General features: G+C 36.9%; 1 protein-coding gene across 2 annotated transcripts in view; it reads right to left on the bottom strand.

The window, feature by feature from the left end:
• The window catches only part of LOC106080163 (tachykinin-like peptides receptor 99D), a 211,742-nt gene that overhangs the window by 11,168 nt on the left and 185,085 nt on the right, over positions 1-15,489 (bottom strand). The window contains exons 5-6 of one of the 2 annotated variants that reach the window (XM_056019068.1): positions 15,114-15,310; positions 10,192-11,569 (exon numbers count right to left, since the gene is read on the bottom strand). In XM_056019068.1, the coding sequence (XP_055875043.1) occupies positions 11,449-11,569; positions 15,114-15,310 (318 nt within the window). In that variant the 3' untranslated portion in view covers positions 10,192-11,448. Of the gene's footprint in view, positions 1-10,191; positions 11,570-15,113; positions 15,311-15,489 lie in introns of those variants that run through there. The other variant, XM_056019067.1, reaches the window with a different exon arrangement.

Below are 15,489 nucleotides of genomic sequence, written 5' to 3'. Positions count from 1 at the left end.
TGCTAAGTGTTAAAGTTATGCGTTCAAATTATGTGTTAATTGAAGTGTTAAAACTAAATGGTTATGTGTTTAAGCTGAATATAAATTAGTCACATTGTCAATCGTTATGTAACGACATTAAAACAAATACCTATTTCCCAGACACTTGGGAAGTAGATATTCATTAATTATATTGGCTAATCCAACGTCAACGAGTATAGACCGACGTCAAATCAGAATTTAAAAACGAAATGTCATCATAATGAAATTGACATGAACTAAACAGGCAGCATACTAATTGTTTTTCATTTGGCTTTAACCCCGGATTTAGATTTTTAAAACGGCGTCCAAGTGGGCGACGCTCTGATCAATTTGTAGAAATGTAGATCGATTGAATTCGATCACAATAATGAGTGAGCCATTAGCGTCAAACAAATAGGTAGTCTGACGAGGAGAAGGTTCTTTATTCAATTCACGTTTTATAAGGCTACAAGTTTATTTTAGAAATGTATGAAGTCAAAATAAAGGCATTGAAACAAAAATAAGTGTCATTATCTTGGAATCTTTTGTTTCCCTTTTAGTACGTGTGAATTTACTGTTATTACCTTCTCATTGGAAGACATACAAACAGTCAATCTCTCTCTCTCTCTCTCTCACACAATCTCTCACACTCTCTATCTATCTATCTATCTATCTATCTATCTATCTATCTATCTATCTATCTATCTATCTATCTATCTATCTATCTATCTATCTATCTATCTATCTATCTATCTATCTATTTCTCTCTCTCTCTCTCTCTCTCTCTCTCTCCATACATATATATATATATATATATATATATATATATATATATATTACTTCAAAAAAGGAGATAATTACGTCCTAAGTATTTCATGTGTCAATCTAGTCATGCTTGTTAATCAATAACTTAAACTCTGCCAAGTCGTTGGTTTTCCTGACTGATTCAGGCAACCCAATCCATTCTCTATTGACAAGATATAGTCCGAGGTGTGTGGGCGAATAATTTCAAACTATAACAATTTGTTCACTTCTACTGTCTTATTTGTTCACTTCTACTGTCTTATTTGTTCACTTCTACTGTCTTATTTGTTCACTTCTACTGTCTTATTTGTTCACTTCTACTGTCTTATTTGTTCACTTCTACTGTCTTATTTGTTCACTTCTACTGTCTTATTTGTTCACTTCTACTGTCTTATTTGTTCACTTCTACTGTCTTATTTGTTCACTTCTACTGTCTTATTTGTTCACTTCTACTGTCTTATTTGTTCACTTCTACTGTCTTATTTGTTCACTTCTACTGTCTTATTTGTTCACTTCTACTGTCTTATTTGTTCACTTCTACTGTCTTATTTGTTCACTTCTACTGTCTTATTTGTTCACTTCTACTGTCTTATTTGTTCACTTCTACTGTCTTATTTGTTCACTTCTACTGTCTTATTTGTTCACTTCTACTGTCTTATTTGTTCACTTCTACTGTCTTATTTGTTCACTTCTACTGTCTGATTTGTTCACTTCTACTGTCTGATTTGTTCACTTCTACTGTCTTATTTGTTCACTTCTACTGTCTTATTTGTTCACTTCTACTGTCTTATTTGTTCACTTCTACTGTCTGATTTGTTCACTTCTACTGTCTGATTTGTTCACTTCTACTGTCTGATTTGTTCACTTCTACTGTCTTATTTGTTCACTTCTACTGTCTTATTTGTTCACTTCTACTGTCTTATTTGTTCACTTCTACTGTCTTATTTGTTCACTTCTACTGTCTGATTTGTTCACTTCTACTGTCTGATTTGTTCACTTCTACTGTCTGATTTGTTCACTTCTACTGTCTTATTTGTTCACTTCTACTGTCTTATTTGTTCACTTCTACTGTCTGATTTGTTCACTTCTACTGTCTTATTTGTTCACTTCTACTGTCTGATTTGTTCACTTCTACTGTCTTATTTGTTCACTTCTACTGTCTTATTTGTTCACTTCTACTGTCTTATTTGTTCACTTCTACTGTCTTATTTGTTCACTTCTACTGTCTGATTTGTTCACTTCTACTGTCTTATTTGTTCACTTCTACTGTCTTATTTGTTCACTTCTACTGTCTGATTTGTTCACTTCTACTGTCTTATTTGTTCACTTCTACTGTCTTATTTGTTCACTTCTACTGTCTTATTTGTTCACTTCTACTGTCTTATTTGTTCACTTCTACTGTCTTATTTGTTCACTTCTACTGTCTTATTTGTTCACTTCTACTGTCTGATTTGTTCACTTCTACTGTCTTATTTGTTCACTGCTGAGGACGTTATTGTCCAGACATCTGCCGCCTCTCTGTAGGTATTTTTGTTTACATTTTGTTTTTAGCACACTTCTATTTTGGTGTTTTCTTCTATTCTTTCTGCCTACTCATTGTTCTCTTCGCTTTAACTAAAATCTGATTAAGTGTGAGTCTAGAAGACTGCCAAACACAAGCACGTCATTTGTTGGCCAATTTTTTTACATTCTAGCACACTCTAGCACATCCTAGCTTATTTGATCTAGCCATGAACAGCGCACAGTTGTTGCCAACACCGAAGTTTTTAAAATGACGCCAGCACATTTGTTTTTTTTTGTATCCAGCACTGACCTACAAGTTTCAATCATTTTATATAGGTCAGTCGTACCCAGACTTGTATTTTCCTGAAGCAGACCCATTTTATTTCTTTTAAATCAATGTTGTTCTCAGCCTCCAGACATTTAAAACGTGACCCCCCCCCTCCCCTACGAAAAAAAAGGGAATAATTGACGCTTAGATTTTCTGACTTCCAGATAAATTATTTTTTTTTACCAATCTCATTACTCCTTCAAGTCTCAGCAGGTCAGTTAAAATATATTTTGTATGCCCTATCGATTGGGATCTTGGTGGCTTCGTGGTAAAGCGCTACGCCTCCTAACCAATGGTTCTCGAGTATGAATCTCGGTAAAGACTCTGGGAATTTCAGTTTTTTAGGGATCTCCCGAGTCCACCCAGCTCTAATGGGTACCTGACATTAGTTGGGGACAGTAAAGGCAGTTGGTCGTTGTGCTGGCCACATGACACCATCTCGCCATAGAACAGAAACAGATGACGTTTACATCATCTGCCCTGTACACCGTATGGTCTGAATGAGAACTTGACTTAAAAGTCTATTCAAAATTTAGTTTGAAGACAAAACGCTACGAAAATTCTATTTCGCACTGCAGCGTTTAGTCGCTTAAATAGCCATCGCGTATGACACTGTTGTGTTTGCTATGTTTAGTCGTATAAACAGGGGCGTAGCTAGGTTGTGGGAGAAGAGTCCAAATTTAAAATCCCCCCCCCAGCTCCCACTTGAGTGGGTCCCCCAAATAAGTTTCCGAAATTTGTTTTTACATTAAATTCAATATTTCGCCATTCATGTCATGATGTCGAAATGCAGAGACCCCTAAAGAGGTCAAGCCCCTCAGGCCCCCATATCACTAGCTACGCCACTGCGTAGTAATAGCAATTTGTTTTTATTTTTGAAACTTTAACGGTTTTAATAGCTTTGTTTTTCAGCCTTTGAAAACAAAAAAACAAAGCTATTGTTCCACTTTAATTCTATGTCCTTGCTCAACACAAATACAGAACGCAGGAAAAAGACTCTTCAAAAAAAAAAACTTTAAAAAAAAAGTCACAGTTAACTTTAATTTGAAGAAGATGTGGTGGGGAGTTAATGGTCAAGTCAATATTGCGGACCAGTCGTGCTCACTTGCTTCACGTGCAGGTAAACACGTTGGAATCAGGACGACGAGTGAGCACACGGAGCTCTTCCAATTAACTCTGCCAGGAAACATTGCGATGGATGGACCAGTTTATAATTGCTGCTATGTCCACGAAGTCACTGTTCCCTGGAACACTCACTTCATTGTTTTGGGTACTCCCCCTCCCCCCTACAGTGTCCCAACCCCCCTTTTGTGTCTCCCCCCCCCCTTCTCCACGGCAGGACTGGAGTAGCGTGCGTCATTAACGAGGACGAATCAGGTGCTTGGTGGGTTAAAGTTAAAGAAGATGACACTGTCGTCAAGTCCAGACTGCTTAGAATATACAAATCCAATTATTTTCACTGCTGAAAATTTAATTTTGAAACGAAAGGCAGAACTCTATTAGACACAAGGGCATCCTGTGTGATTAATAATGTATCGCTGTTTTGAGCGCCTCTCTGTGTAGCCAGATACAACCACACGATGAATAGCTCTTAGTAAATACAGTAGCCTCTAAAACTGTAATGTTAGGTGTCCGGGTTTATTTAAAACCATGTTTTCTTGAATAAAATGTTCAAACTGGCTTCCCTAAACTCTGGGTTTCCAAGATGCCTTTGTTAGTGTAGACATTCACCCATCCACCTCTCAAAGAAATCCACTTTATAAGAAAAACATAAAAATACTTATTCGAAGTGTAATTATATCAATTAATTTCGATCAGTCATGTCATTAAATTTGTGATATATCATATTTTATAAATATAACTGTGCGATTAGAAATATTTGTATCAATTGTTTTTGTTAGCACTATTTTATGGTTTCAGCTTTCTGAATACGCCTTACACTTATCTGGACCAGTTTTGAAAACGGGGCGGGGGCAGACAGAAAAGGATATATGGGTGAATTTTACCGTAATTGTTTTTTAAAAGCATTTATACAAATAAAAGGGGAACGACCTGAATTCGAACTCGTGACTCAAGCCGACATACTAACCAATCAGCTAGTGAGGCGCTAATGAAAATCGAAGATTGTATAGTTATTTATTATTTGTTTCAAACTTACTTTAAAACAATGACCTATAAAAAGGACTAATTCAGCTTATACCACCATTTCAGTTAAGTAATTTTTTTCCCTTGTTCGAGATTCCAAAAACACAATAAATAATTACTAATAGTTAATTAACTAATTGCTTAATTTTTTTTTTTTAATTGATTTTTGTGTTATTGGGTAAAAGAAATAATTGTGCAAAATTTCAATTTGATCCGAGATTGGGTGTGGGAGAAATAACGTATACAAACTTTTTACAAGACAGACAAGAGTGAGTTGATATAAGCTTTGTTGAAGCGCAGCCTTGAGACATTCGCGACAACCCATTTAGGAGAAGGTTGCGATCTCTAGCCTGTCGCCAACAACTTGCTCACATGGTAAAACCTGATGGAGTCAAGTGGGCTTGGCTTATCTTTTCTTGTCCTTATTCTGACGTCCGTAGTGGGAACGTGCATACAAAAACAAATATTCAGTCCAATCAGTTGACAAAATTAATTACATTTGTTGCAACTAGTAGGGGGGGGGGGAGTTAAGGGGAGATTAGCCTTGTGTGGAGAAATAGCTCGTTCGTTAAAAATTGTAAACTGACAATAGAATAATACAATCTTTTTTTTTAGAAGTTCGTCGGACTTCCACAGAGGAGGCTAAGAGTTCGAATCCCGACTTGAGGAACATTTTTCTTAATTACTTAAAGGCAGCACGGAACCCAATCGCTCACATTATTGCTAGTCTAAGTAAGTAAAGTTCCCCTTTCAGACCTTGTGGTAAAGATCATCTGATTCTGTGACCTATGGTTAACGAGGGTGTCATGTGGCCAGCACAACGACCAACCGCCTTTACTTTTCCCCAACTAATGTCAGGTACCCATTTAGAGCTGGGTGGAGTCAGAAATGCCCAAAGATCCCGAAATGAAAATCCCAGTCTTCACCGGGATTCGAACCCGGGACCTTCGGTTCGTGAGTCAAGCACTTTACCGCTCAGCCACCGCGCCTCCATTGCTAGTCTAGATCTATTAAAAACTGACGAAATGATTGATTCAAAATAATTGATGTTTTTTTTTCTTCATAAAGACGTAGTTTAATACTACTTCTATCACGTCGCACATTTGGAGTGGGCGAAACCCCTGGGCAACGGGTGGACACGGTTCTCGAAAAAGGCTCTTTCCAATTTTTCTAGAACTTTGACAGTTGATGTATAACGTTGGGAAAAGAGCAGTGTCGTGGCTAGGGTTTTGGAGGCCCGGGGCTTGACAATTTTAGGGGCCCTTGCGTTTTGACACTCGACATCATGACATGAGAAAATGCACTTACAAAATCTATACGTCGAAATTCTATTTGGTACAGTATATAACTAAAATATTAACAAATAATCAGTAATACTCTTTTAATGAATACTACCGTTATTTATGGGCGAGATGATGCACACGTGACAAATCTCAAGTCATATCGCCTCACGTCGTGCTTTCTGTGCCACATCAATAACATCATTAAGATCAATGTTGTCTAGAATTATTGACTAAACGTGAATAGCAAGATGACATGGCAGTGGCGCAATATTTAATGTACAAAAATAATTAGGACATTCATTTGGGGGGCACCCATCCATTGCTGCCCCGGGGGAATTTCGAATTTGGACCCCCATCCCCAAACATAGCTACGCCACTGGAAAAGAATTACTAGCTCGTTGGCCACACCAGAAGAACTCTAGTTTGACCGTTATAATTTTTCAAAGTATAAAATGAAATTAATTTAAATTTGGCTGGAGAACGAGAACATGTTGATCTTGAACGGACTCGACGTCGTGCCGCATGAAGGCTCTAGTAATTACTGTTAACGTAATGTCTTTTAAAGTCTACATCTAAAGCCCCATCATAAGAATATTATAAAGTCTATAGAATCTAGAAGATTTATACATTCTATCATCCAGGATTCTTTCTCGGGTAGGGGGGTGAGAAATGGGGTGGGCTAAAAAAGGCTCAAATCATAGACTTATATCTACTATATCTAAATAAAAAATGTCGTGAAAATTTTGTAGAAAGTTGGATCAAGGCGTTGTTTTGTAAAGTAGTTAAAAGATGTACAGTATTTTTTTTTAACCCCAACCTATGAAACATAGAATTTAATTTTTAGATCTAGATCTAGTAATTGAACATCAAAAATAAGAGTACTCTCGTCTCATAATTATTATTTTACATAATCTAGAAATATATAGGTTATCAATCTATTTAAATGTACAAAATATGATATAAATCAACATGAATTATTTCCATCTAGGATTTTTGAAACATTATCTGAATGGAAACAAACAGGAAATGGCTTTGTATATATATATATTTGCGTGAATATCAAAAAATGATTTTGCATTATTTCTAAACTTTGAAAACTAAAGATCATTACTTTTCTAAGACAGAAAAGATTGATTGGGTGTGACTCCCCTTAGAGGCTGAAAAATGAGTTAACGTACATAAAAATCTTTATATATTTAGGCCTGTGAATCGATCAGTCGCGGATAAGAATTTATTTCCGGTTTCCAGTCTAGATATAATTTATAAGTCTATGGCTCAAATTTTTCAACAAAATCTAACATTCATGAGTTATTAAGAGTAAAATAATCGCTATATAAGTTGTATAAAGGAAGTATTGCCTTTTAATTTAAAAAAAAAATAGTTTTCATGTTATTTATTTTACTTGTTAAACACTTACTAAGACCGGGGGTGGGGGTGAGAAGTGTATGGAACAACAACGCACCCCCTCCTCCCATCTCTCCCCTTTCCACCACAAAACTATTACGTTGTCTTTCACTGACTGGCATATTAATTGAATGATACCAACTTAACAAACACAAATGAAGACCTAGATCTAATCAGGATTTGTAATGTCTGATTTCACCCAGACACAATTCGAGCTTTAGTTGCGAGGCGAAGGCAACCAAGCGAAATTCCTTTCATTCTGCTAAGGACGTGGGGCGGTTTGTATCGACTTGGAGGCTTTCAATTGAAGTCACTGCTACGGAATGGAAAGTAGAGAAAACATATCAAAAAGTCTGTAAAACCTAATTCGAATTTTGTAGTTTCTTAGACTACGAAACTCTATTGTTGTTATCTTTGTGCAATGCTTGTATCAGCTGACTCTGTCTGGTCTAAATATAGAACACGTCATCTCTCTCTCTCCCCTCCCACTCTCGGAGCCAGCTAACACGTTGCACAATCATTCATTGATCCTAAAAGAAAACATTAATTAATACAAAAAAAATAATCAATTAATAAATCAAATAATGGTTATTAATTATTTTTGTTTGATAGTGAAAAAGGAAAATAAATACTACAGTATGGAGATATATGGCTGTAAATGTAGGATTTTCCCCCCTAATAGAAGATTTGAAAAAAAAAATATTTTGTTTATCAAATTTCAAGACTCGATTCGGTTAAAAGATAATAGGCCCTATATAAGTATGAATGTTCATTATTAATTACACATAATGAAATAAATTGTAGGTGATATTATTCGTTGGCTTCTACAATGAATGTTCTCAGCTGGTGATGCACGTCTCCGAGGAAGGGCATCATGTGCAAACAAAATGTGGGCATTTGTCAAAAATGGGTTAAAAAATAAGTAAAAAATCATATCGTTATTATGTTTTGTTTGTATTGTAAAATTAAACGCGATGAAACCAAGAGGTCAGTCATCACTGAAGCTGAGGATACTGAAATGACATGGGAGCAGATGAAGAAAGCTGCTCAGAACAGAGTTAGGTGGAGAGGTGTGGTTGCGGCCTTATTCTCCCCTGGGAGTGCACAGGATTAAGTCAGTCAGTCAAGTTCAGGAACCAACTTCTAACGCTAAATTACTATCAGGCATATCTCTTTCCATATGCACCCGAAAGAGGTAGGAATTCTTCACCGTGAACGAATTTAGAAGCAGGTAGAGTGGCTTTACACTGTTAGTATGAACAATAGGGTTCCTTTTTGTACATACTTGAGTTTTGATGTGTCCTAGGGAAGTAATTAAGGTTGTTGAATTTGTCAATAACCACGTTAGTTACGTTTCTCGTGGAGGAAGCCAAACGCTAAAACAGTTCAACACTTCTTTCTCAAGTCAGAGAGGATTGAATGTCTTAAGAAACTACCGTATGCTCCTGTGTCGATTCGTACCATTTCTTTCTTTATTTGATAGCACGTTTTTTGTTTTTTTGTGGGTTTTTTTTGGTTACTGTAAAGCGTGAACTCTAGACGCCAGGAGAACATCTCCGCAGCTTTAGTCAAGTTCAGTAAAGTTTCCTTTTCAGACCTTGCGCTCTATAGATGATGTTAAGGTCATCGGTCTTTTTGGCCAACGGTTAACGAGCAAGGATTCATGTGACCAGCACAACGACCAACCGCCTTTTCTTTCCCCAACTAAAGTCAGGTACACATTAGAATTGATTGGACTCAGGGGGATCCTAAGAATCCCGAAATTCAAAATCCCAGACTTCGCAGAGGTTCAAACTCAGGACCATAGGTTCGGAAGCCAAGCGCTTAAACACTCGGCCACCGCGACACCAGGAAGGAACAAGGAACGCAAGGAACGCTGCCCAACGAAGAATGGATGCAGCTCTAAAGTCGGAACGGAAAGAGACACATTGCGGCATAGGGATAGGAAAATAGGGAGAGAGAGGGTTATGAGGAGGTAAGGAGTTAGGGAAAGAGGGAGAGAGAGGGCTATGAGGAGGTAAGGAGCTAAGGAAATAGAGAGAGAGAGGGAGAGCTATGAGGAGGTAAGGAGTTAGAGAAAGAGGGAGAGGGAGGGCTATGAGGAGGTAAGGAGATAAGGAAAGAGAGAGAGGGAGAGCTATGAGGAGGTAAAGAGCTAGGGAAAGAGGGAGAGGGAGGGCTATGAGGAGGTAAGGAGCTAGGGAAAGAGGGAGAGGGAGGGCTATGAGGAGGTAAGGAGCTAAGGAAAGAGAGAGAGGGAGGGCTATGAGGAGGTAAGGAGCTAAGGAAAGAGAGAGAGGGAGGGCTATGAGGAGGTAAGGAGCTAAGGAAAGAGAGAGAGGGAGGGCTATGAGGAGGTAAGGAGTTAGGGAAAGAGGGAGAGGGAGGGCTATGAGGAGGTAAGGAGCTAAGGAAAGAGAGAGAGGGAGGGCTATGAGGAGGTAAGGAGCTAGGAAAAGAGGTTGAAAAGGGCTGGGTCAAAGTGGGAGACGGAGTCATGACATTGTAAAGATACATAAATAAAAACTGATAATGTAAATCAAAGTAATTGAAATTCGGAGATCACAAAAGAAAGAATACATTATTGATATGTTCAACTTAAAGCCCACATCGTAGAGAGAAGTTACAACACTTTTAATTTTAATATAATAGGTATTATTTTGAGCAAAAAATAATATTTTTTTTATACACTGAATTTTTTGCAATCAATTTTCTGATATAAATATTTTCAGTTTTCTGAAATAAAATGTGAAGTCTAAAATGTTAATTAATTGTAAAGTGCCATTTGATATGTCTCTTTTCTCAAAGAAACTGCATGTTTTTTCATAATTTAGAAAATCTCTATAGAGAGAGGTGTCAAGAGACCAGGTGAAGTCATGCATGAATGAACAGAGAAGATGCTATGATCCATGCATTTGGTGTACACATTTCAATGTCGCCAGGTTTCAAGCATAAACTAACACACTTCGACTGAGACAAGGATCCAAGCTTAGATTAAACAGGCATATGAGATGACACAGGGATTCATGCATTATCAGAATTTGCAAGATACATTTTTGTGTTGAAGCTCCGTGCAAGCGGCCACTGCGAGTTTCCAGTTAAAACAGAACTTCCCATGCAACGTGACATATTGGCACTAGGCACTGTCAGTCTCATGTTTGGTCAACCAGGTCGCTTTTCATGCAGGGGAGACTAACCATACATTTCGACGAAGTGCATATCTAACAAATCAACAAGCCAAAAGAATAATACAAACAGAGGTCCTAAGTTTTTGAAGAACTGAGCATCTCTATAGAAGAGTAGGATACAGTTTATATATGCACGTTGTAGCAATATTCAAAAACTAGAAACCCAAAAAAAAGGACCTAAGAGCCAAAGCTTTATACCAGCAATTTGCAACGTCTTTTTTAAGACAAATATTGCATCTATCATTAAATTATATATATCTGTGATATTCTTTTTGAAAAAAGGAACTTGATCTACATATGTCTGATGTTAGGAAACACTTGTACGAGATAAGTCAACATAAACAAGCCATATTAAGACAGGGTTAAAATCAGAAAGCAACTTGCCAACTTGATGATGAAATTTTTACGAAATGTGGCAAGTTGTCAACACTTTTTCTTGTCTGGGTCACGAATGAAATGATACACATAAATAATGTTTCTGTTGTTATTGGACTGCCATTAATTTATATCTTTTTTGTCAAATAATAATAATAATAATAATAATTAAAAATGACTAAGCTATTGAGTTATCTCCCTTTTATCTCCTAAAATAAGTCGACTAAGAGACACAATCCAATAATAAAAAAATATTGTAGCAAAATTGAACTTCTAAATATCCTATAATAAGTTATAGATCTATAGATCTGATAATTAGGCGATGGAAGTGATCCACTTCTAAACTTTTCCCCTAATGTTACGTTATGCTTTGGGACGAAGTTTAACTTTGATAATCTGGTCCAGGAGAAACAAAAACTTATTTGTCTGTGTGGGGATAGGTGGTTACGAATTCGGCTGTCTTTAGCAAGATCAGGTCATGTTGACAACTGCCACATTTACAACAGAAGCCAAAAAATCGCCGAAAGCCTGCTCGAAATCTGAAATCAAGAAAGACAATGAGATCAGTTCAAGGGTCATGTCATCCGGGCAACGTTATTTTCGTCTGAATGAAGACTTAACTCTTTCTCTCCGTAATTATTTACCACATTCTGGTGGAATCAACGTTGGTATCGTCAGTTAGGAGAGAAAGAGTTAAGAAAAATGAATGTATGCACTTAAAGAAAAAAAAAATCTCCAAAATTGTAATTTAGTTCACGCTAGCCCTCTCTAAATATATTAATACGCGTGAAATAGTCAGTTACTGAGTCAAGTGACGTGGTCATGAGTGATTAGGCCAGACAAACTACTGGATACTGCGAGATAAAATATAGACTACTAATGACTGAACTATCGAGCTATCCCCCGCCTAAAAATAAGTTGACAAAGGGACACAATCCAACAAAACAATTGCCACAACTCTCCTCCTAACCTAAACAATCAACGCTCCAACTTTTCTAGATGACGATAAGATAGTGTTGTTATATAATCAAAAACATTAGCTCAAACCGCTGCTCGATCACTAAACATTGAAACATTGATCCAAAAACTTTTCTTAAAAGAAAAAAAAATATTGGAGATTTTCATAAATGGCGAAAAAACTATAAATAACCAGCTATTTGGTGTATCCGGTGTACAGATAAAAAAGAAGTCACCTCGTGTAGGATAAATATGTGTGCAATTTTTAGCACTGTAGAATCATATGTTCTGAGCTCTTCAGGTTGTACCAAAAAAAAAATATTATTATGAAGCGTTAGAGTTAATTTCCTTGAAACCTCTATAGCTAAAAAACTTGTTGAAAAACAAATTAAAAAAAACAACAACAAAAAACAAAACAGGATTTAATTGTATATTTTAACATTGTAGGCTAGTGCATTCAATGACAAATGAATATTTGGATTTTAGGTCAATTTTTTTTTTTTATGTTGGCTACATTGAGGTTTGCGTCCTTGACGTTTAGTTCAGTGATGCCCGACCTAATTCGGTCTCCGGGCCGTTTTAATTTCAAGCACTCGTGTCGCGGGCCACATCACCGAAAAGGTGCAGAAACGAAATTAAATTGACCTTATTTTATTAGAAACCCGTGGACATAGTACTTACATGAATGAATGGGATATTTGAGGTGTATACATTTTTTTTGGGTTCCGAAAAAATGGCTAAATTTCTCTGCTTAAAATGTGACCCACATAGTAGCTGACATTCCCACCGAATCATTTTCAATTTTTTCTTTTTTTTTTTTATTGAAGGGATTATTCTACACTTTGTGCTGACGTTTCTGCGTGCCGAACTGAACCACGTCGCGGGCTGGATCTGGCCCGAAGGCCTTATTTTGGTTATCACTGGTTTAGTTCATCGTAAAAATCTCCAACAGGGAAAATCTATGTCTTACTTGTCTGTGTACTGGCAAGCTTCTATCTTAATCTCTACCCCAAAACATTGGTCATCAGTATTAGTCATCAATATCACATTTTGGTTCTAGATTATTACCCAAGATTGTAGATTTTTACGATAAACTAAACAATGTCAAGACGCTCAATTGAAATCGACTGCTGCCAACTAAAAAGTATGGAGCTATAATGTTAACAAAGTTTCAAATGCCTGGAGGTCGATCTTCGTATTCAATCTCCTGTAGTACTGCTAGTTAGTTCACGATTTGTTTTCTTAAGTGACAGTTTAACGCTTCGTCGATATTTGAGATTACTTTGTTTTATAAACAGAGGCGCTTATAAATGGACATCATTCACCAGAAAGGAACATCACGTGATAATATTGATAAAACAACGAAAAAAAAAGTCATGTGATAACCATTGTTGATTAAAATTAGATCATTATTTGTATAGAAGAGATAGAGAAGCACGTGACTCAATATTGTTTGTTTATGATTGGTGAATGAGGTCCATTATGCAGTGCAAAAAAGGCTAAAAATAAATGATTATATACCTTTTAAAGTGCACAGCCCATCAACACTTCTTTTATCTAATGCACTAAATGCACCAAATAAGCAAACTATTTATGTTACGTCATGTATAAAATGTACTATAAAGCTCTATCCTACTTGTACCAGCTGCGTGCCCTGCAGTCAGTATAACATATAAAACGCAATGGTTATGGCCTGAATTACAAAGTAGATCTAGAAGTTTCCAGCCTCTGGGATTTTTCCTTTTATTTCTGGCTGAGAGAAAAAGAGTTGGCGGGTGGGGTGGGGGGGGGGGCTAACAGTGCCTGGATGTTGCAGACTTTTACGACGTCTGTTGACACAACTAAATGATAAGCAAATCCCAGATGTTTACTGACGTAATCTGTCTGGGGTCAAAGGTTAAGAAGAGAGCAAGAAATTCAAAAGACTTAAATTTCATGTTGGATTAAGAAATAATTTTGGGAGAGAAAAAAAACGTTCGCAACTTGTATATCGTTTAAAAAAAGGAAGTGATAGTTCGCTTTCCTGACTTCACCGACGAATGTCTTGTATGGGTTCTATTTATTTAATTCATGCTTATATATTATAGTTTGCAAATCTGCTGCACAAAGCAACTTTGTTAGCGTCGAAAGTGACAACATATGCAGGTCTCTATAAGGATCTGTAATTAGCCTTTTTATGCTTGGAGCCAATCATACAACGCATCTACATTTTCTCTATATTGAGTGAATCTCCATCAGAAATTACCTTTCAATGATTCTGCATATAAATCTATATTTAGACGTTGAGATTGACTTTTGTTTACGTCCGTTAAAAGTGGACTATTATTTCGTTATTTGGTTATCATCATGTCCTTCCAAAGTTATTTACTCTGAACAAATTATTTTCGATATAGCACAAATGTGATACTCTGAGACTTACAGCTATGACACTCAGGTATGACACATCGATAATTGAGACGCACTGCTATGATAAACTAAGACTCACTAATACAGTAATGAGGAACACAGCTATGATACACGAGGACAAATAGTTGTGATACAACGAGACTCATCTGTGATACATTATGACCCATAGCTGTGATTGACTGAGACACACAGATGTGATACAATAAGACAAACAGCTGTGATGGATGTACTGAGACATAAAAAAACCCCATTGAGACAGTTCTAATATACTAAAACACATATTTGATACAAAGAGGTACACATCTATTGATACACTGAGACACACAGTAATGATACACTCAGAAACAGCTATTATACAATGAGACACAACTATGATACACTGAGACACACAACTATGATACACTGAGACACGGCTATGATACACTGAGACACACAGCTATGATACACTGAGGCACATCTATGATACACTGAGACACAGCTATGATACACTGAGACACACAGCTATGATACAATGAGACATCTATAAATACACCGAGTCAAGTCAGGTAGCTGAGATACACTGGAACACAACTGTGAAACAAAGAGACACAGTTGTGAAATAATGAGACACAAAATGGGCTCTGACACATTGTAAAAACTATTTGTAAACCATTGAGACACATCGATCAATTAAATTTGCTGTCTTAAATGACATCGCGGGCCTTTAAGCGTCTGTCCTACCTGGCATTCATCAGACAGTAGACGATGGGGTTATACATCGAGTTGGACATGGCCAGCCAGTAAATGAACAGATACACCTGCTGAGTGTACGGCCACATGACCAGCTGATGGTACACATTGGTCAGTATGAAGTAGATGTGGGTGGGCAGCCAGCACACACCAAAGATCACCACCACAGCTACCATCATCTTGACCACCTGTTGGAAAATCACAACCATGAATAAAAGAAAAAAATTACATAATTAGAATGAATCAGTTTGTCGTAGGAGGTAGGTCGGCCCACTTGAATGTGAAGTGGAAACCCTACATGTTTACGGTCATAACTTTGTAGTTTGATGTCCTAACTGAAGTAATATGGTGAATTTGTGTTTAAGAA

Source organism: Biomphalaria glabrata, chromosome 2, assembly GCF_947242115.1.
Source record: "Biomphalaria glabrata chromosome 2, xgBioGlab47.1, whole genome shotgun sequence".
NCBI lineage: Eukaryota > Metazoa > Mollusca > Gastropoda > Planorbidae > Biomphalaria > Biomphalaria glabrata.
This window is presented reverse-complemented; position numbering and strand designations above follow the sequence as displayed.